Source organism: Furipterus horrens, unplaced genomic scaffold (genome assembly GCF_987537825.1).
Source record: "Furipterus horrens unplaced genomic scaffold, mFurHor1.1.pri manual_scaffold_8, whole genome shotgun sequence".
Lineage (NCBI taxonomy): Eukaryota > Metazoa > Chordata > Mammalia > Chiroptera > Furipteridae > Furipterus > Furipterus horrens.
The window spans coordinates 37,965,654-37,985,270 of NW_028327178.1; the positions used below are offsets into that span (position 1 = coordinate 37,965,654).

General features: G+C 42.9%; 2 protein-coding genes across 3 annotated transcripts in view; one reads left to right on the forward strand and one right to left on the reverse strand.

The window, feature by feature from the left end:
* The window catches only part of TTC39C (tetratricopeptide repeat domain 39C), a 103,538-nt gene extending 101,253 nt beyond the window's left edge, over positions 1 to 2,285 (reverse strand). Inside the window, exon 1 of the mRNA XM_090285713.1 lies at positions 2,004 to 2,285. Within this exon, the coding sequence (XP_090141839.1) occupies positions 2,004 to 2,164 (161 nt within the window). The 5' untranslated portion in view covers positions 2,165 to 2,285. The remainder of the gene's footprint in view (positions 1 to 2,003) is intronic.
* Positions 1,411 to 19,132, forward strand: LOC150002751 (uncharacterized). 2 transcript variants are annotated; one of them, XM_090285714.1, is made up of 3 exons: positions 1,411 to 1,708; positions 7,126 to 7,228; positions 18,935 to 19,132. In XM_090285714.1, exons 1-3 carry the CDS (start codon positions 1,466 to 1,468, stop codon positions 18,997 to 18,999), a joined length of 411 nt encoding a protein of 136 aa, XP_090141840.1. In that variant the 5' UTR covers positions 1,411 to 1,465; the 3' UTR covers positions 19,000 to 19,132. The 2 variants fall into 2 exon arrangements, with proteins under 2 accessions (XP_090141840.1, XP_090141841.1); XM_090285715.1 differs by lacking the exon at positions 18,935 to 19,132 and adding an exon at positions 8,109 to 8,154.
* Positions 19,133 to 19,617: the final 485 nt, after the last annotated feature.

Here is a 19,617-nt window from a genome sequence, read left to right on the forward strand (position 1 = left end):
AGGTCCCCAGCTGGGGGTGCGTGAGAGACAACCACACATTGATGTTTCCCTCTCTTTCTCTCTCCCTTCCTCTTGCTCTGAAAGTAAATAAATAAAATCTAAAAAATAATAATAAAATATAACAATAAAAAAATTTTGTTTAAATTTGCCTCTAACTCACAATCTGTCCTTTATTACCATTGCATAAAATTGTCTAGGTAAAATATAACAGCAAAAAATGTTATTTCATACTTTCAGTATACACGAATATGGAAGTAGTAATTAACTGCTATATTAAAGCAACTTAGAAAAAATATTATCATTAAAAATAAGTTACAGAACATTTCAAAGCCAAGTGGTATCAAGACATGTAAACACAGTATCTTGATCAGCAACTAAAGAGTAAATTTGACTCTAAGACTCTTTCCAGCTCTATCTCATACAACACAAATTGGTAGTCTAAAAAACAACCCAGAGCACATTATATGAAACAGTCAGATGTTATTCTTTTTTTCATGACATATATTCTCAGAGGACTAAAAAACTATACATGAGAGACTCAGGGATACGTCTTTTAGATTTGTTCTCCATGAACCACCTAGATAAAACTCTGACTTAAAATGAGACTACATATTTTAAAAATAAAATGTTCTGGGTAAATCTGAGGAGTTCTCATTTTCAGGTTAAAAAAACTCTTAATTTAAAAGTATAATGCCTTTAGTGAAAATTTTTAAGACTGTGAGGCTTTGCCATTACGACTGCGGAAGCTCCAACCAGTAAAAACCACCATTCTACCAGGTCTGAAAACTGCAGGCGTCTGTATCTCATCCTCTCTCTTCTATTTTCTTTCTTTTTTTTTTTTTTTATTTAATTTATTTTTTTAGAGACGGGAAGGGAGAAAGAGAGAGAAACATCAGTGTGGTTGCCTCTTGCGCGCCCCCAACTGGGGGCCTGGCCCGCAACCCAGGTTGGGAGTACAACCAGCGACTCTGGTTCGCAGGCCCGCGCTCAATCCACTGAGCCACACCAGCCAGGGCTCTCCTCTGTTTTCTTGCAGACTGGCTCACAAGGACAGCTGCACATCTTTCCTTTCCTTCCTACCACACCACCGGGTCTAAAAAAGTGTGAAGCACATGACACTTAAACATTTACAGGGGAGCAGCAAATCAACATCCCAGAGACTTGTCAACATTCAGAGGGCAAATCACAAACTTGCTTCTTCCTAAACCTGAAAGCAGAGGCTTCTCGTCCCCAATTAAAGTGAAGGCTCCTCCCATACCCAAGAGAAAGCTACCAGGTTTCAGTTCTTTCCTTCATTTTTTTAAAAAGAAGAATGAAAATTAACTCAACACACGTGTTCTTCCTTCCACTCTTACACAGAAGGCATTAGGAACTCATACGGAGGCTGACGTTTAGAAGACTGGCAGAGACACGGGAGCGAGGAGAGTTCAGTTGAGTTTTTAAATTCCTGCTTGGCAAGGCAATTATGCATATGTTTGCAAACAATAAAAGCGTTTGGAATGCACAACGATGCAAAGTGACGCGAAGCACGAGAAACAGGCATCATGCAGCTGGTGTGCTCCGTGCCACAAAGGCTGCTCGGGCAGCACGCGAGCCGGAGTCACAACACTGCCAGTCCAAGGCTCACGGCAGCCTCAGATCGCATCCGGTCGCAGGTCCCAACACCAATGGGCTCCGGCGGCGGGAGGGCAACCCGCGAGAGAAGCGGGTAAGCAGTGGGCGCCCCTCTCGGAGGGGATAAAGTGAGGGGAGACTGTTGGAGCGCGGGGAGGAAGCGCGGCGGGTCCCGGAGACAGAAAGGACAACGGAGTGGGGGCAGAAAGGGGCGATGTGGCAAAGGCGCAGAAGCCAGCTGCAGCTCAAGCGAGGGAGAGGACGCGGGGACCGGGGCCAGGGAATAGTGACCAACGGGAGAGGGAGGGCCAGCCGCAGTTAGCAGCTCGCTCGTAAGGCCGACCCGAGGGGCGCGTGGCCTGGGTAGGGGAGCAGAGCGCGTCGGTCACCTGTATTGTTTGAAAAGCTGGTCCGACTCTCTAAAGCCGTTGTTCAGCAGCATGTTGATGCCGGCCAGGGCCAGCTCTGCGTCCTGCAGGGGCGCCGCGGCCGCTGCAGCCGAGTCTCCGTCGTCCCGCCGCCGCGGCCGCTGCTGCTCGGAGCCGGCCATGGGCGTGCGAGGCTCTGCGTAGCACCGAGGCGAGGTGGGGCGGCTGCTGCGGCCCCAGCGCGCGCCCAGAGCCCGGCTGGCTCTACCTGCCGGGAGCTCGGCGGAGCCGGGCGGCCGGGGCGGGGCAGAGCGCAGCGCGGCGGGGAGGGCGGAGCCGCCTCCCGCCGCCGCAGGGGATTACTCAGCAGCAGCCCGCCTGCGCCTCCCGCTTGCTGCCAGACGCCCTCCTCGCGCGGGCACCCAGGCCGAATCCGTTTCCGGGTGTCTCTAACCCTGCAGAGCCGGGCCCCAGCGGTCGCCGCCCCCGCTCCCTGCAGCCCCCGTGCTCGGGCGCCCCCACCCACTCCGCGCCCCTAGCCCAGCCCTCCGGGTCTAACGCGCCGAGCCGCTGGGACACCCACGAGGCCCAGAGGCCTGGGCTTTGACCCCCCTCTTCCGAAAGGGCCCGACCCCGGGATCTTGGTGAAGCCTGAGAGGACAACGAGGTTTGTAAAGGGCACGGGGAACTCCGCCTGAGTAGTCGCAGCGAGAGTGCGTGGTTGGAGACACGCAGGCGGCAGCTGGCGAGCAGCGTTTTGGACCCGAGACCCTTCTACATCCCGTTCCTGTGGCCGCCCACCAGCCTGTGGCAGCCAATCCCCGTGCAGGTGGGCGGTGGGGACCGGGTCCTCCCAACACACCTGCCCGACCACTGCCTGGAGCCCAGTGCTGTGGAACTGAACTCCCGTATCCCAGCATCCACCCTCTGGCCCGACACTAACATTTGTGCGATGGAACAAGACGACTAAATGGTGGCCCAGATGGCATATACCTAAATATTTAAAAGTTATAAAATAAGCTGAGTGCATTCTCCTCTTACCCTGACAATCATACTATCCTACTAATGAAACTAAGTGTAAAACAATGGTTTTCACAGGATCAAATGTCAAAGATGACTGAATTTAGTCATTATTGCATGTTTGACTGTTCTGATGATGGGCTGGTGATGTCTTCTGGGTGGGTAATATGGAGACGAAAAATAAATTGTTTTCATATTTTCCCCTAAGTTTATTTTTCTCATCTTTTTTTAAAGTAATATCGCTAAAGTGTTATTACAATCAAGATGATGGTCTTAATGTCAAATTAAACCACCTTTCTTGAATCATTGTAGTTCTCATAGCGTAGTTTACTTATTTCGATTTGGAGTAAAATTGTTCCACTGAAGCATTTACCACTGAAATTGTTCTTTAAAATTAAAGCTTTCCCTAGCCAAGGTGGCTCAGTTGTTTGGATCATTGTCCAGTAAACCAAAAGACTGCAGGTTAGATTCATGGTCAGGGCACATGCCTGGGTTGCAGGTTCTGTACCCAGTCGTGCATTCAAGGCAACCAATCAATGTTTCTCTTTCACATAGATGGGAGTCCCTAAGGCGGTTTGACGTTGTAGTCAACACCGGCAACTCCTGCGGCGCACCTGAAGCCAAGCTGTATTGACTCCGTCTTTCCCTTGGACCCTTCAGCTGCGAAGAGGGGGGGGGGTCTGCTGCATGGGCAACAGCAGACCCTCCATATCACCCTGCCCAGGCTCTGTAGCTTCAGCTTCACTGGAGAGGACACTCCAGCGTCATCGCAAGATGTCGATTCAACACGGGAGGAGACACTGTCACTCCCGAGTCGGACTGCACAGCCATTCTCGGCGGTGCAGATAAGACTCTTAAGAAGCTACACCATCGTCTCTCGAGACGGACGGCTGCCGACGAAAGATGTTTCTCTCTCCCTCCCTCCCTTCCCCTTTCTCTCTAAAATCAATAAACATGTCCTCGGGTGAGGATAAAAAAAAAAAATTAAAGCAATATTCAGGTTTCAAGATAATGCATGAATTTTAAATACTATGTTCAGCATTATTATAGGATCAATATAATAAATTACCACAGAAAATATTATAAATTAATATAATTTTATCATATAAGTTGCTATTATTGATTTTGTGATTTGTGTCATCTTTCCCACCAATATCTAAATCCACATAGTATTCCCAACACCCATAGATACAAATTTAAAAGTAATGTGGATACAAAACCATGCTAATTCCTGTGTACATCTGGAGTCACATATTGGAACACCAAAAGAAGCAAGAAAATGGATGATTCTTACTCCTGGGAAAACCACTTTGTAATGCCAGACTCATTGCATTCATGCAATCTGAGACGGATTTGACAAGCTGACCAATTTTTTTTTTTTAGCCAAGCACTCGTGAATTTAAAATAGTGTTAGTCCCAAATAGCAACAGTGCCACAGATCTTCGTGGCATTCAAAGGCTGTGATTTTTGTTTTTGGGACATTGAGCTTGAGATGAGTGTTGGGGTTTGAGCAATGTAATCATGACAATGGATGTTGAGTGTTTTGGGTTCCACCAAGACAGCATTGAGTGCCAGATCCCGAGTGACAGAGGTGCCCATGTGTTCTTTAATAAATTTATGTATCTGTATGTTTTCATGGGCAAGGCCCTCTAATGCAGGTACTAGACTGGCCATGTGGCTCACAAGGGACTCTGATCAGAGAGGGAGCCCTGGCCACACGTTGCCTTTGGTGATGAGAGCTGACAACATGCCCAATGCTTACAAGCTGCCTGAACTTTGGATCTGTGGAGTCATTCACCCCCAAATCACTGAAACAATCTAGTTTTCAAGGGAGGGAGGCCAATAGAGCAATACGTACCAAACTTAGCAGATAAGCCTGTAGTCCCCAACTAGAAAATGTGGCCAAGCAGTTTTTTTCTGTTCCTATTACTGTAAAGGGGGGGGCGGGTGTCAAGACATTGATGGCACCATGGGGACTGTTACACCATGTTGTATCTGGGGCCTTGTAGCTAACAATGGCAGGACAAATGAGCAAAACCAAAGCAATCTTTGTGGGGCTAGTTCTGTCTCAAGAACAGAGCACAGGAAGTTATGGTTATACAGATTTATTGAAATCTAACTGTTGAATGATTGGGGCAGGGTCCAGTGCAACTGCCCAACACCTATATAAGGGTGGGGTGGGTAGCAGTGATGTGGATGAAGTATAATTTTGCCATGTACTATACACCAGAGATGTGTCAAATTGGATTTAGCCAGATACAAAACAGTTACATTAGGAACAGTATCATGGACAGTTTCAAATATTTGCCCTGTGATACAAGATACAAAGGACTTAAAATGGGCCTCACAATCCTGAAGAGAGGTAACACATGAACCAGTAATTATACTTGTGACAGCTGTATTTGGCACTGACATTTGTCCAAGGTTCACCTAGCAGGTGGGGAATTCAGGCTGATTGTGTTTTCTTCACTAGATAATGATAACAGATAATAGTGGATATTTAAGAGGCCTACAAAAGGAAGGGAAATCTAATTACTAACACCTTAGGGCACCATACATTTTACATTGTGAGATTCTTAGCACCCTCTTTACAGAACTAATACAGTCTTCAGTGCACTTGGCTTTAGTTTAATAGTTACCCAAGTGTTTCCTTTGGAAGAAAAGAGGAGAAAGGGGAGAGAAAAGAAGAAAGAGGAAAAAGAGAGAGAAGCCCTCCAGTGAAGGAAAGAACCTATTTTCTTTCTGCATACCTCTTGTGGATATTATCAGCATTTTGTGGTTCTTCAGGAGATTTCATTATGAAAAGAAAACTCCAAGTCTAAATGATCAGTGAAAAGTTTTAGACATGTGTGTGACTCTCTACACAGTAGATTTTTTAAATTAAAATGTCTTGGTTACAAGTAACAGACAAATCTGACCCCAATTGTCTCAGAATCACAAAATTTTTGATTCATGAAGGGGGTTTTTCAAAAATGAGACTGTACCAGGGCTACAGCTGTGACTAGGACCTAGCTTCTCTACCTCTCCACTTCTCAGCTCTTCACTCTTGTCTTCCTAAACAGATTTTTAGTTCTTGGAATTACAATTTCAATGCAGTTAGAGGACATATTATCTGAAGAAAATCTGGTGGTGTGTGCTTAGGTTTATTAAGTTTTTTTAGTAATGCTAATAGTCATGCCTTAATGCATCTTTTTGTAAATCTGCACTATCAGTTAAAATAAATACAGGTTCCCAGAATGTCTGAAATTCTAAAAAGGAGGATAGCGGGGAAATTAATGTCACTACATTTTCATGTTACACAAGCTATACTATCAACTCAGCCCTTTTACCCTACTGAAGGTGAGGGAACATTTAGTTAACTGCTTTTAATAGAAGGCAAATCAGGTCAAAGGTTGTTATGTAAAACTGTGTGGCTGGTTCCTTCCTGTTCTGCTCACAGGTGATTCTCTAGCTGGCCTCTGCAGTAGGGAGCATGTGGCAGACCACTGCAATTTCACCGGGCTAGTTCTCCAGCAGGGTAGATGGCTCTGACGGGGAAACTCACACTGACCTAGTGCTGATGACGGAGGGGGAGACCATCTTCTTTAGGTTGGGTGCCTCCACATCTGCCTTCACCAAACCAAATACCCAGTGGGATGAAGCATGACTTTACACCATTGTTTGGCTGCTGTATAGATTCAAGGGCGATATGGGAAAGAAGTCATGATGTCCCTCCTCTGGTTATTTTCCTCCCACTGGGTAGTTCAAGCAGTGAAGCCCTCTGCCCAGTCCTTGAGTAGGATGTGTCTTTGAATAGGAATACTGGCCCTCTCTTTGTCTTCACAGGGTTTCTCTCTCTCTCTCTCTCTCTCTCTCTCTCTCTCTCTCTCTCTCTCTCTCTCTCTCTCTTTCTCTCTCTCCTCTCTCTCTCCCTTCCTATTCCTTTAGCCTTTCTTCCTGCATCCCTTCCCTTTAACCTGTCTCCTTGCTTTTCACTGATATCTGCTGTCCCCCAGATCTACCATCCCTTTTCCTTCTTACAGAAATAATAAAGTCTCCCTTTGCCTTGATTTCATGATGTTCACATTTTGCAGCCTCTGGAAAATGCCCATGACTCCTCTGTCCACTGTTTGCTTCTCTGCAGAGGGAGAGGCTGTCTCCGGTGTCAAGGTCTGAGTCTGCTGAGTCCCTGGGGAGGGAAGCGGAGCTCTGGTCCTGTGGATTAGGGGTGAGGAGAGGTGTCAAAGGTATGGAAAGTTCCATCCAGTACACTAGTGGCTTTTCTCCTGGCGCGTCTAAAACCAAATATATCTTGCCAGTATGATTAATTTCTATCTTGAATCCGCATTTTTATTAATACCTAAATAAGAAAATTATTTTCCTTCTATTATGTCACTTTGCCTTACTTCTCACTAACAATGCTGGTCTTATTATGCTAAGATACTATTAATCCTTCCCAACATTAACTAAGAGCAAATGGCACAGTCCAGTTCTCTTTAACCACTAGGCTCTCTCCTGACTGCAGGAAGAGGGAAGATTCCTTTCATGTCCATCTAACCACCTATGGAAATCTATTTTGGGTAGAAGTAGTAACAGCCTTCCAATTGGCTTCTTAGAATGGATTTGTTTCCAAATCTTAAAGTGTAATCAGATTCCCTAGGACTGTCTAGAATAACGATTTTGAACCTTTTTCATCTCATGGCACACATAAACTAAATACTAAAATTCTGTGGCACATCAGAAAATACTTTTTTTTTTTTTGCTGCTCTGACAAAAAAGTAGGTATAATTTTGATTCATTCACACGGCATGGCTATCATTATGTTGGCTGTTGTCCTTTTTTAATTTGACAATCTAAGGAAAATGAGGTCAGTGCTCCTGACTAGTCAGGTATTACATGGTTTAAAATTTCTCATGGCACACTTGTTGAAAATTGCTGGTCTAGAGCATGCAGTAGGGTGCTCAATATCTGTTTGTAAGTTGGATGGTAAGGGTGAGTTACCAATGGAGTGAGTTGCAAGTGTGGGGGGAGGGAGATTGGGCCAGAAGTCTAAATCATAGATTATGATGCTGGTTCTACAATGCGTTAACTTTGTGACCAGGAGTAATTCTTTTTAACCTCTTTCAGCCTCAGTTTCCCCATTTATAATATGAAGACAACCACTACCTCAAGGCAAGTACATGAAATAGTGGGCATGTGGAAGTGCTTCATAAGCTGTTAATAGCAAGATGTTATCTAAATTTATACAATTATTTTTCTAATATTAACTAAAGCCAGTGGATCCTTCTGTTCATATACTTACTTGTCAACAGCATGATCTTGAAGTATCCAGCTACAAGAAAATCTGTTCAATGAAATAACCAGATGCATCATATGGAAATGATTAATGTAAACCATTTCTAATATAAACTATGTATGTTTGCTATTATCATTTCAGCCTAAGGAAGAAGTGAAGATTTTCTTCAGAATATATTTAAAAATAGAGAGTAAAAAAAAATCTAAGTTTTAGAATTCTTCATTTGGTTCTAAATTGTTTCTGCTTCAATAATCCACTAGTATGTTTTCAACATTTTCTGAAGGGTTGGACAAGAAAATCGATAACATTTGCTATGAAGATTTTAAAAATGAATCCTCTGTGTTCTGTGTGTATAACATGTTTTGCAGTCAGCTCTTTTTTATCTTTGCAAGGAGAAATGTATTACTAATATAAAATAATGCCTTATTCAGAAATCAGTTGTGGTTTGCTCTAGGTTTAAGTTAACAATCCACATGTTCTAACCCAGAACTGAGACCACCGAATTTCCCACAGTAACTTAAGGAACTAGTTGAAGGAAAAGTTTTCTGTCAATGCAGGTAATCCACACAGGTCTCACCTGTGCAAATGCATAGATATCCTGGATCTGAGTGTCTTGACACTCTGGTTTTTCATGGGGTACTGAGTGTTTCCACTGTGTCAAAACTGGGGTGAATACTGGCAATATTTAGACAAATATTATCGGCCTTCTCATTACTATGGATGAGACAGGTAGCCAGATACACACTCACAGTACAATATGGTAAATATTGAGGCCACGTGACCTTGATTCAAAGTTTTTCAGAATCCATGTAATCCTTGGATTTACTCCTTAAATTATTATAATAAATACTATATATACCTTATGACCTGATATTCACTGAATTTCTATTAACTTGTTGATTTTTACACCTTCAAAGTTAATATACGGGCCACACCAGGACACTTGTTTTACTGATTTATAGCCAGTCCTTGGTTTTTTGAGCCCCAAATAATATTAACCAGTTTGAGCTCCCCCATTAGTCATTGAAGGGAGCTAATCACTATTTTTATTACTTTCCTATTTATCTTCAAAAGATGATCCATTATAACTGAAAATATTTAAAATAATGTGAATAAAAATTTGAAGACAATTCCAGAAGAGAATTTTAAAAAATGAAAAAAATATTAAAAAGAAAGCATTTGTAATCTCCCAAGGTATGTAGAGGAGGAAATATCCACTAGCGTGAATAATGTTGTATATCTCTTTTAAGAAATTATTAAGCAATCTCACTTCCTAAAAGAGGGCACACACACACACATTAAAAACTCATCTTGACAATGTTCTAAAATTAAATAGCGGTGATGGTTGCATAACGTAAATATACTAAAAACCATTGGCTTCTATATTTTAAACAGTGAATTTTTCAACATGTACATTATACTTCGATAAAGCTGTTAGTTTACAAAAAGAAATAATTTTAAACCACAGGTGCAGAACAGTGGAAGCAGGGGAGTTCATGGTTTGATTTCTTTTTTTTTTTAATTTCTTATATCCAGAGTAGAAAGAAAAATAGTTTATTATGAAAAAATAATCTGATCTTGAAGAGTGCCCCTAAGTCAGAAATGCCTGGTACAGAGTTAAGACTTTGCACAGGTTGTTCCATTTCATCCTCAAAGTAACCCCTTGGGGTGCGCTTTATCCCAAGTTTACAGATGTGAAAATAAATACAAAGAGGTTGGACAATTTTCCCAAGGCCATGCAACCAGTAAGGGTCTCATTGGCTATAGTGAGCACTTACCAGGTGTTAAAGTAAACCCTAGTACCTTCTGGAGGCATGACTAGGGGAGTACACACAGAGACACACACACACACACACACGTTTTATGTGATCATCATCTTTTCCTGAAAAGTAATATCACATTTAAAATGTATTTTGAAGACAGGCAAACATACAATCTTACATACGATCTGATTCAGTAAAACTGAGGTGGAGCCCCAGCATCTGCATTTTACCCCAGATTAGTCTAATTAATGTCAGCCAACCTCAGACAGCCCCGTGAGAAAGAGTTGTCTCTGTGGCAACTCCTGGAAAGCAGAGTGGCTATTGTTCATCTTTGTGTACCTCCATGTCTAATTTTTCACTCCTAGTGCTGTTTATGTTTCAGAACTATTGTCTGAATTAAATGAGTGAAAGCAAAATGTAATGTATGATTTTGATGGTAAAGCATTTTTATATCCTTGGATATGAACATCTGTGTTATTAAATTGATGATAAAGGTGTACATTGGACCTTTAAGTCAAAGGCTTTTCACGTAATATCTTCAGAAATTGGATGCATTCCATCAGCTAAGGATGTATATATCCATCTTTGAAAGAAACACTATACAGAGGGGAACCAGTCAGAAGAAGACAGGCCCTCATTAAGGAGGGAAGAGAATGCAGATACTAAGAAATCACTTAAATCCTAACTCTTGACGTTTATTTTTAAATGTGATTGTAAAAGAAGATTCAGAACATTCAGCTGTGTCATGGCTAAAAATACATATCTCTTCACTTCTCCTCACCCTTTCCTCCCTGCCATTTCCTCTGAGACAAAATCAGTGAAAACAAGGGGATACTGTGAAATGCTTAAGGGAAAATGAGAGTGGGGTGTATAACCACAGATAGGAAGCTGGATCTCCAGATCCCACAGGGACTAGTTTCTTCAGTCCCTAAAGCAGGCCCAAGAATAACAGATTCCTGGGATTGGGAGCAATCTTATTGTTTACCTTCTGTAGAGGAAACGGCCTCTAGTGGGTGAGCCCCTCACCTCTGCCCTCAAGCAAGGCTACTGTCTGGGTCCCCCTCTCTCACCATAATTGCCTGGGAAACAAAAATGGCCTTGTGTAGCCCTGACCCATGTGGCTCAGTGAGTTGGGTGTCGCTCGTTAAGTGAAAGGTGGTCAGTTCGATTCCCAGTCAGGGCACATGTCTGGGTTGTGGGATGGTCCCTCGTTGGGCGCATGTGAGAGGCAGCTGGTTGAAGTTGCTCTCTCTCTCTTTCCTTCCCTTCCCTTCTCTCTAAAAATAAATAAAATCTTTAAATAGAAAAAAAAATGCCCTTGTGTAAATAAAAAATGCCTTTGTTCCTCTAGACTTAGGATAGCAATTCTATTGTTTGCCTTTGTTCCATTAAGTAATTCAAGCAAATTTTGAAATTATTTACCTGTGAAGAGGTCTTTCTCATACAAGTGTCACAACAAATTATCATAGGTGCACTCGTGGTTCGCGCAGGAATGATACATTATATAAACTGCAGGTCATCTCAGATTACTAAGGTGACTTCATTACCAGATACATCAGAAAGAATATTTTACCTATAATAAGGGCCAATTCAATTCAACAGTATCTTCTTCAAGGATGTACTATGTGCCAACCACTGTATACCAGCTGCTGTGGAAGACAAAGTAGAAGACACAGCCCCTGAATCTGAGACTATTCTAGTCTAATGGTTGAGACAGACACAGACCAACAGATAATCTAATATACTGTAAAATGGTCATAAGACAGAGGTATATGCTGTGTGCTGGGGGAGCACAGAGGAGGGGCATTAGGCCACGGGGTGTGGGGGGGTTCATGGAAAGCTTCCTGACTTGAAAACTGAGCTGAGTCTGGAAGAAAAAGGGAAAGAAAAGTATCGCTGGTAGAGTGATCAGCATGAGCAATGGCTTGGACATACGTAACAGCAGAAATCGTCAGACCGTGCAGTTGTTCTAGGAGGTAGATAGAGCATGAGGCAGGAAGTGGCAAGGGGTGAGGCTGGGGAGCGGGGAGGAGTCGGGGCTCGAGGATTTCTCATGCCTTGCTAAGGAGTGGATGGGTAATGAGGAGCCAGTCAGGAATTTAGGCACGGGAATCATACGGTCAGATTTGTGGTAGATGGGCATGATTTAACATAGAAGATTAATTTAACGTGAAGAAGATTAGAGACTTATGAGAGGCAATTGTAGAAAATCAGAGCACTTGTTACTCCCTAATGTGTGAAATTGTCATTCTCTTTCTGTTGCAAGTGACCAAACCCAAGTTAAATGGGCTTAAATGGAAAAACTACAGCCTGAGGGTGGATCACAGGTATCCATCTGCTGGGCTGGATACCTGTGTTCACTAAGGGACACCAGGATTCTGCTTCTCTTTTACAGGTGAGCCTTTCTCTCTGCTGCGGTGGGAGAGCAGGTAACAGGACAATTCATTTTGCAGGACTACTCTGCACATTGCAACAATGCAAAAAGCATCTCCCAAGCTTTATAACAATACAGAAATCCTCATAGGTTAAAAAAAAAAAGTCCTGAAAGTGATACTATCCCCCATCTTGAACTATCACTCTAGGGTATGAGCCATTCAAGGTTCTTCTTTGCCAGATTGGAGTTTTCATTACCACCAGCAGTTATAACTGTAAATGGCTTCTGGTCAACTCAGTCTCTATTGACTCTGAGCTAGTAACCCAAATTAAAGATTTTCTCAAATTGTAGTCTCTAACTCTAGATCCCACTCTCCACTTTCAGTTTTCTGTGAGCATTGGTCTCCATGCTTACCCATTTCTAGAGCAAGGGAGACCTTCTCTCTCCAGGTTCTATATACCCAATGTCAGGGATGATTCTGCTTGGTGCCCTTTGAGTCACATGGCAATGCCAAAAAAAAAAAAAAAAAAAAAAAAAAAAAAAAAATTCACTGGAGGACAGAATACTCTGATTGTCCAGCCTCAGTCATATTGGGAGGCAGTGAGGAGGGTGAGCACCCTGGCTAATAGCCCCACCAGACTCACACAGAATGGGGAAGAAGTTGTTTCCAAAGAGAGGAATGTAGGCACACAACTTAATGTCTACCTCAGGGGATTAATATGCAACAAACAAAATATAATTACCATACATACACCTCACCCTCCAATGTTCCATTCTGTAGTAATGAAAAGTTAAAAAATTTCAAAACCTCCTCTTACCTCTTCCCAAAATATTAGTGGATTTGGAAAATGATCTTTTTGAGAGGAACCCAAGAATAAACTAAGCACAACTTTATTAAATGTTTCTTTAGGACACTGATGATGTAACTGACTTGAAAATCTCTAGAGTATGTTGATGCTGGGAGCAGAACTATGAAGAACTGAGAAACTATAAGAAAGCTGTGGTGGAGCAGGGGCTGAGAAAAAAGTTAGGAAAAATCAAAGGAGAGTCAAGGTACCAGGACCATTGGCCTGATGGAAGAGCGTCAGTAAAACAAGGACAGAAGAGAGACAAAGAGAGAAGAGAAGTGGGGTGGGGGATAGACTGGCAGAGATGGTGAAACTCCACAATACACAGATTTGAAGAGTTGGTTTATCCCAGGAAAGCCAAGAGGCTGTATATCTAGAACGAAGAAATTGGTTAAATAAGTGATTTCTGGTGATCTGTTCCCATGACCAAGGGAACAGATCCAGTGGCCTGAGGTCAGCAGTTTCTACCTGAACCCAAGCCAGGTGGACCTGGGGCCCATGCAGGCAAGAACTCTGCTTCTCCAGAGAGGTGGTGCCTGGTAGAAACACAGATAAAAGTAGAATAGAGAGGACCAAACCAAAGGATGCTCTCACCAGTTAAGGCTGGTGGAGGAATTTCTTAATCCGAAGGCCAGGGACATCAAGGGTCATCCAGAAGATACTGAGCCTGGCTTCACAGGTTAAACTTTAGTCAATAAAACTGAGTGGAGACAAGGCAACTGTGCAAGGTTTAACTCCAAATTCTCTCACTTTTTGGATGAGTTCTAGAGTTGCAGAATCTCAAAATTGGATGCAATACAGAGATCATTGCACAAGAAACCTCGGTTCTTGATTCAACTCTGGATAGTACTATTGACCTTGATCTAAGTTGCTTAACCTCTTCCAGCTTCAGTTTCATCATCAATAAACACAAATAATGATAAAATTTCTATGGGCCTCACAGGCTTGCTATGATAACCAGGTGAGAGGAGCAGCTACATATTCTGTGGGGTCTCTGAGAAATGAAAATGCAGGGCTCCTTGTTTAAAAAGTATCAAGACTTCCAGGACAGTAACAGCAGAGCATTACACCAAGCGCCCGGTGCTCCCGAGAGCAGGGCCCTGTGTAACTGCATGGGTCTGCTGCCACGGCGCCAGCCCTGCCAGGTGAGGTAATGCACATCAAAGTGCTTGAGCAATCTACAGAAAGCTCAACAAACTCTTTGTTTTTCTTCCTGGCTCTCTGGCATTATATTAGTTTGCTAGGGCTGCCATAAAAAAGGACAACAAACTGGGTCCTTTGTTGCACAACAGAAATTTATTATCTGCCAGTGGGGTTGTTTTCTTCTGAGGGCTATGAGGGGAGGATCTGTTCCAGGCCCCTCTCCTTGGCATGTCTCCTCCTTACGTCTCTTCATGTTGTCTTCCCTCAATGCATATCTCTGTGCCCAACATTTCCCTTCTTACAAGGACACCAGTGATACTGTATTAGGGCCCACCCTAATGACCTCCTTTTAGCTTGATTATCTCTGCAGAGACCCTATCTCCAGATAAGGTCATATTTTGAAGTATTGGGGGGTTAGGACTTCAGCATAGGAACTTAGCAGAGTGGGGGACACAAGTCAAGCCATAATGAACATCAACTCCCTCTGCCATTTTGAAGGCATGTCAATGGTGTGTAGTCTCATGGGGAGGCGGTGATGTTAGGATGGGTAAGAAGGAGGGTTCTGCCACCATGACAGGGGTGTGTGAGCCAGTGTTTCTGCTGCCCAGTGATACAGTCTCATTGCTTGCTCTGTAAGACCTGTTCTTCAGTCTCTGAAAGCTCTTAAATGTACACACAATAAATTCCTTTCTGGTTTAGGAAAGCTAGAGATTGTCCATGGCTTGTGACCAAGAAGCCTGACTGACACTCAACTATTGCATTAGAATTGGACCCGAGTTCTGTGCCTATTCAGATTTGCTTGATCTCATCTGCCTGCGGCCTTATCTCTGCCACCATCTGCAGACACAGCCCTCCCCCCAGCGACAGGGCTGGGGGCCAGTTCAGGCACAGCTGCTAGCATGCCCACCGAATGGGAGCCGCAGCAGCTTTGAGACACAGGTGCAGGTCTCTGAGGGGACTGCAGAGGCACAGGCCCCTCCCACCACTGGTGGACCCACGCGAAGCACCATTTGCTGTGGGCTCATAGCAAACGGCTGCCCCGCAGCTCCTCTGAGGGGCCAGGTGACAACTTGAACTGAGGGAGAGCTAAATCCCCGTGGGCCTAGATTTGAGAGATGAGAGTCAAGAGATGGAGAGAACCAGCAGATAAACTCCTCTCCCTTCCTCCCCGTGACCACCAATTCCAGGGAAGGGTGTTTCCGTCCGGCCTACGCAGAGAGCGCTGTGGGCTGAGCACCAGGTGTGGTGTCTGTGGCGCCCGGCCCCACAGTCAGACAGCAACCCGCACTGCTCCCACGCTTTCCTTGGCCACTTCTCTTTCGCCCCACTCTTCCCTCTGGGACAGAGCCTTCCACCTGAAGCTTTGCCTCAGGTTCTGTTTTCTATTTGTTTTGATCCCCAGAGGCAGGAGCCTTGGAAGAAGCCTTCTGTTTAGAACCTGGGAAGGCAAAGGAGGAAACCATCTCATCATACCTGCAAGTTCACAGCTCAGCTTCCCTGAGGCTCTAAGACATAAAATGGCAGGCAACCAGGAATTATGAACAAAGAGACTGGGTATGCTACAAAAACACCAATTATTTCAAAGCTACACAGATAACTGAGGCAATCGTCCAAGATGATTCAGGACGTCAGCTGGGAAACAAAAGGGCTTTCACCTGAACCAGCCGGGTTATAGGTGGCTGTGTAAATGGAGGCTGAGGCTGCAAGTGTGTATTTAAAAGGTGGGGCGTCTTCTCCCATAATTACAGATACCTGAGTAGCAGGATGGAAATAATTTCTAACACTGTACAGTAGTTTACCACTTCAGTGCTCCTGAGAGATTCAGTCCATTTAGTACCAGCTTGACCTTTACAGTTCACATTGCAGTACTAGACCAGAGGAAAAATGGGAAATGCAACTTCAGCATAGCATTTTTCCAGGGCACAAGTGGTGATGTAAATATATTTATGAATTGTAATGGCTCTTTCAAAAACAAAAACAAAAACGAGTTTCAAGTAGGTCTTTTGAAAATAATAATAGCAGGAGTTGGGGTGCACCAAACACAAAAAAAAGGAGAAATTCCAAAAGGAAAACAGTTCAATTGTTTTCTACTCACTTTATGACTTCAGGCAAATGACCAGACTATGCTCTGAACCTCAGTTTCTTCTTCTACAAAGTGGAGAATATAACAACCTCTTACTAAGTTTTTATCAGGATTAAGGGAGCTAGTGTGTGGAAGAAGCCTGGCCCATAATTAGTACTCTATAAATGTTAATGATTATTATTACCATTATTGAATACTATAAATGATTACTCCTCTACACAGAGGTGTGATTATATATAAGAATTGCTTCTGGAAACACTTGGAAAGTGGGCAAACACACTATTCTCGTTCTCTCTGTCCTCCGTGTCTCTGAAGGAGAACACAAGTTTCAGTGCCCCAAACTCAGTCAAAAGGATTCCTCTTAAAACCAATTTCTTGATAGAAGGACAGCCACTTGTGCCCTGAAGACACTCTCCAGCAGTGGAGAGTTGGGCCCCCAGCCTTCCTTTGGTAAGGTCGGTTTCAAAGTTTTGAGAACATGGGAACCACCTGATCTATGTGTGCAGAGTTCTAGGCCCCATCTTCAAAAGTTCTGACTCTGTAGGTCTGAGGCTTGGGACCTTGGAATTCCCATTTTACACACATGTGCATACATACATGCATAATGATTCTGAGGCAAAAGCTATCTGGTCCCTGTTTCCAGCATTATCCTCTGGAGGTCTCAGACACTCTTCCAGCCCTGTGGTGAGTACTTGCAGACAACCTGAGCTCCAGGAAATCACTTTCAGGTCCCTCCCTTGGACTGCAGGCATTTTTTATTGGCCTGGCCTCCCCACACTGGCTTTATTTTAAGGTTAACACAGGTCAATAGCTTAAGTTTAGAGTGTACCACATAGTGAGGTTATAAGAAGGCAGTGCTTCCCAAACTTGGCTGTATATTAGCAACACACAGGAAACTTGCCCCCCCGTCCCCAAATCCAATTAGAAAATGGGTAAATGACAAAAGAGACATTTCATTGAAGAGGATATACAGATGGCAAATGCATTCACAAAAAGATATTCAATATCACTAGCCATGAAGGAAACAAAAATTAAACCACAATGAGATGTCACTATACAACTATTGGAATGGCTGAAATAAAACAGTGGTAATACCAAATGCTGACAAGAATGTAGCAAAATTAGATCTGATCTCTTATACATTACTGGTGGGAATGTAAAATGGGACAGTTACTCTAGAAAACAGTTTGGCAGTTTCTTAAAAAGCTAAACGTGTACTTAACATATTGCCTCACAATTGTGTTCCTGTCATTTATCCCAGGGAAATGAAAAACTCATGTTCAGACAAAAACCTTTGTATAGATGTTCATGGCAGCTTTATTTACAATAGCCTCAAACTGTAAACAACTAAAATGTCCTCCAACAGGTGAATGTTAAACAAACTGTCATGGAACACCACTTAGCAATGGGAAGGAACGAACTATTGATTCACACAACAATTTGAATGACTTCCAAGAATATTATGCTGAGTGAAAAAGCCAATCTCAAAAGGTTACATACTGAATAATTCCATTAACATAACATTCTTGAAATGACAAAATTATAGAGACAGAGAACAGATGAATGTTTGTTAGAATGCTAGGGAGAAGGAGGTTGGGTGATAAGTTCAAGAGTACAAGGACGATTTCACAATGATGGAATAGTTCTATGTTTTCATTGCAGTAGTAGTTGTATACATGTGATAAAATGGCATAGAATGATGCACACACATTGTATCAATGTCTATTTCTTGCTTTTAATATAGTAACTATAGTTATATAAGATGTAACCATTAGGGAAAAAATCATAACTTCCAGTGCATGTATAATTATTTTAAAAAAGGGAAAACAATCTTGATGCCCAAGCTGCTCCTTAGACCAATAAAATCAAAACAGGGCTAAGAGAGAGGTCAATCCAGGTGTCAGCATGTTGCAAGGCTCCCAGGTGATGACTCAGTACAGTCAAGGTTGAGGTCTACGGTAATAAAGCATTTTATAGCTTCTGCTGCCCCTATGTTTTCATCTGCTGAACATCATACACAGTAGAAACAGTCATCCAATGCACAGCAGGGCAATGAGTGCCAATATTGGGTGCATTGTAATGAGGCTTTTAAATTTTTAATTGATTTTAAAGAGCGGGAAGAAAAGAGAGAGGGAGGGGGAGAGAGAGAGAGATTGATTTGTTGTTCCACTTATTTACACATTGACTGGTTGAGTCTTGTATGTGCCCTGACCCGGGATTGAACTCACAACCTTAGCATATCAGGATGATGCTCTAGCCTACTGAGCTACCCAGCATAATGAGACTTTTTTTAAAGTCTTGAAACTGGGCTGACAAATGGTATTTCCTGAGAAATGTGAGTACTGTTAAATCAGTGTGTGGGGACAAGCCCCGCAATGTGGAGTGCACTGCGGTGTTAGACCAGGCTAAGGAAAACCCCAGGTCTCATTTTCATTTGTTTCTCCAGGTTCCTGGACATACACAAAATGCTCTCCTGGGTTTTTGTTTGAAGTTCATAACCGAAGTTCCTAAGTGTTTGCAAGTCATCTGCTGATCACACTGATGGGCTGGTTTTCTTCGGTGACTACGATTGGTTTCATCTCCATAATTATTACAAACAAATGAAAACCATTGCACAAAATAAAATGATATTTCTTGAGGAAGACACATGTCTTTATTTTTCTTCTGTTTCTTCAGCCTAAATATCTAAGGACTGATCATGAAAACACTAGAACACTTCTTGCCCTGGCTGTTTCCCTCTTTTTTGCTTTCATTTACTTCCTGCTATTTTATTGCCATATTGTTTCAGAGCTTCATGTTCCTGGTAATTTTAAGTGTTTTCCAAAATGAATTTCTTCAGGTGCATTGCAGATGTGAAAGCTTTGTTAATTGTAACAGTTCATTCAAGATTAATATCAAGTCTGATTGATTGTTGGTGATGTCATAAGAACTACCAAACCCTCTATTGTCAAACTGGGTCCTTCTCAGTATTTTCCTTTATTTTTGCCTTTTTCTTCTTTCTTCTCATTATACTTCCTGAGATAAACTGGTGTATCATTTTTTTTAAATGGACATTTGGCTTATAATATGGCATGCCTTTCAGTAATTATCCAAAGCGGTATTGCTAAGTGTGACATTACTTAAATATTT

Bases quoted from the DNA above. Each gene is read 5' to 3' on its own strand.
- LOC150002751 (XM_090285714.1), top strand. From the start codon at position 1,466: ATGCATATGTTTGCAAACAATAAAAGCGTTTGGAATGCACAACGATGC. The intron at 1,709-7,125 runs GTAAGCAGTGGG...GCTTCTCTGCAG, and splicing joins GCAACCCGCGAGAGAAGCGG to AGGGAGAGGCTGTCTCCGGT. The intron at 7,229-18,934 runs GTATGGAAAGTT...TTGTTTCTCCAG, and splicing joins GGTGAGGAGAGGTGTCAAAG to GTTCCTGGACATACACAAAA.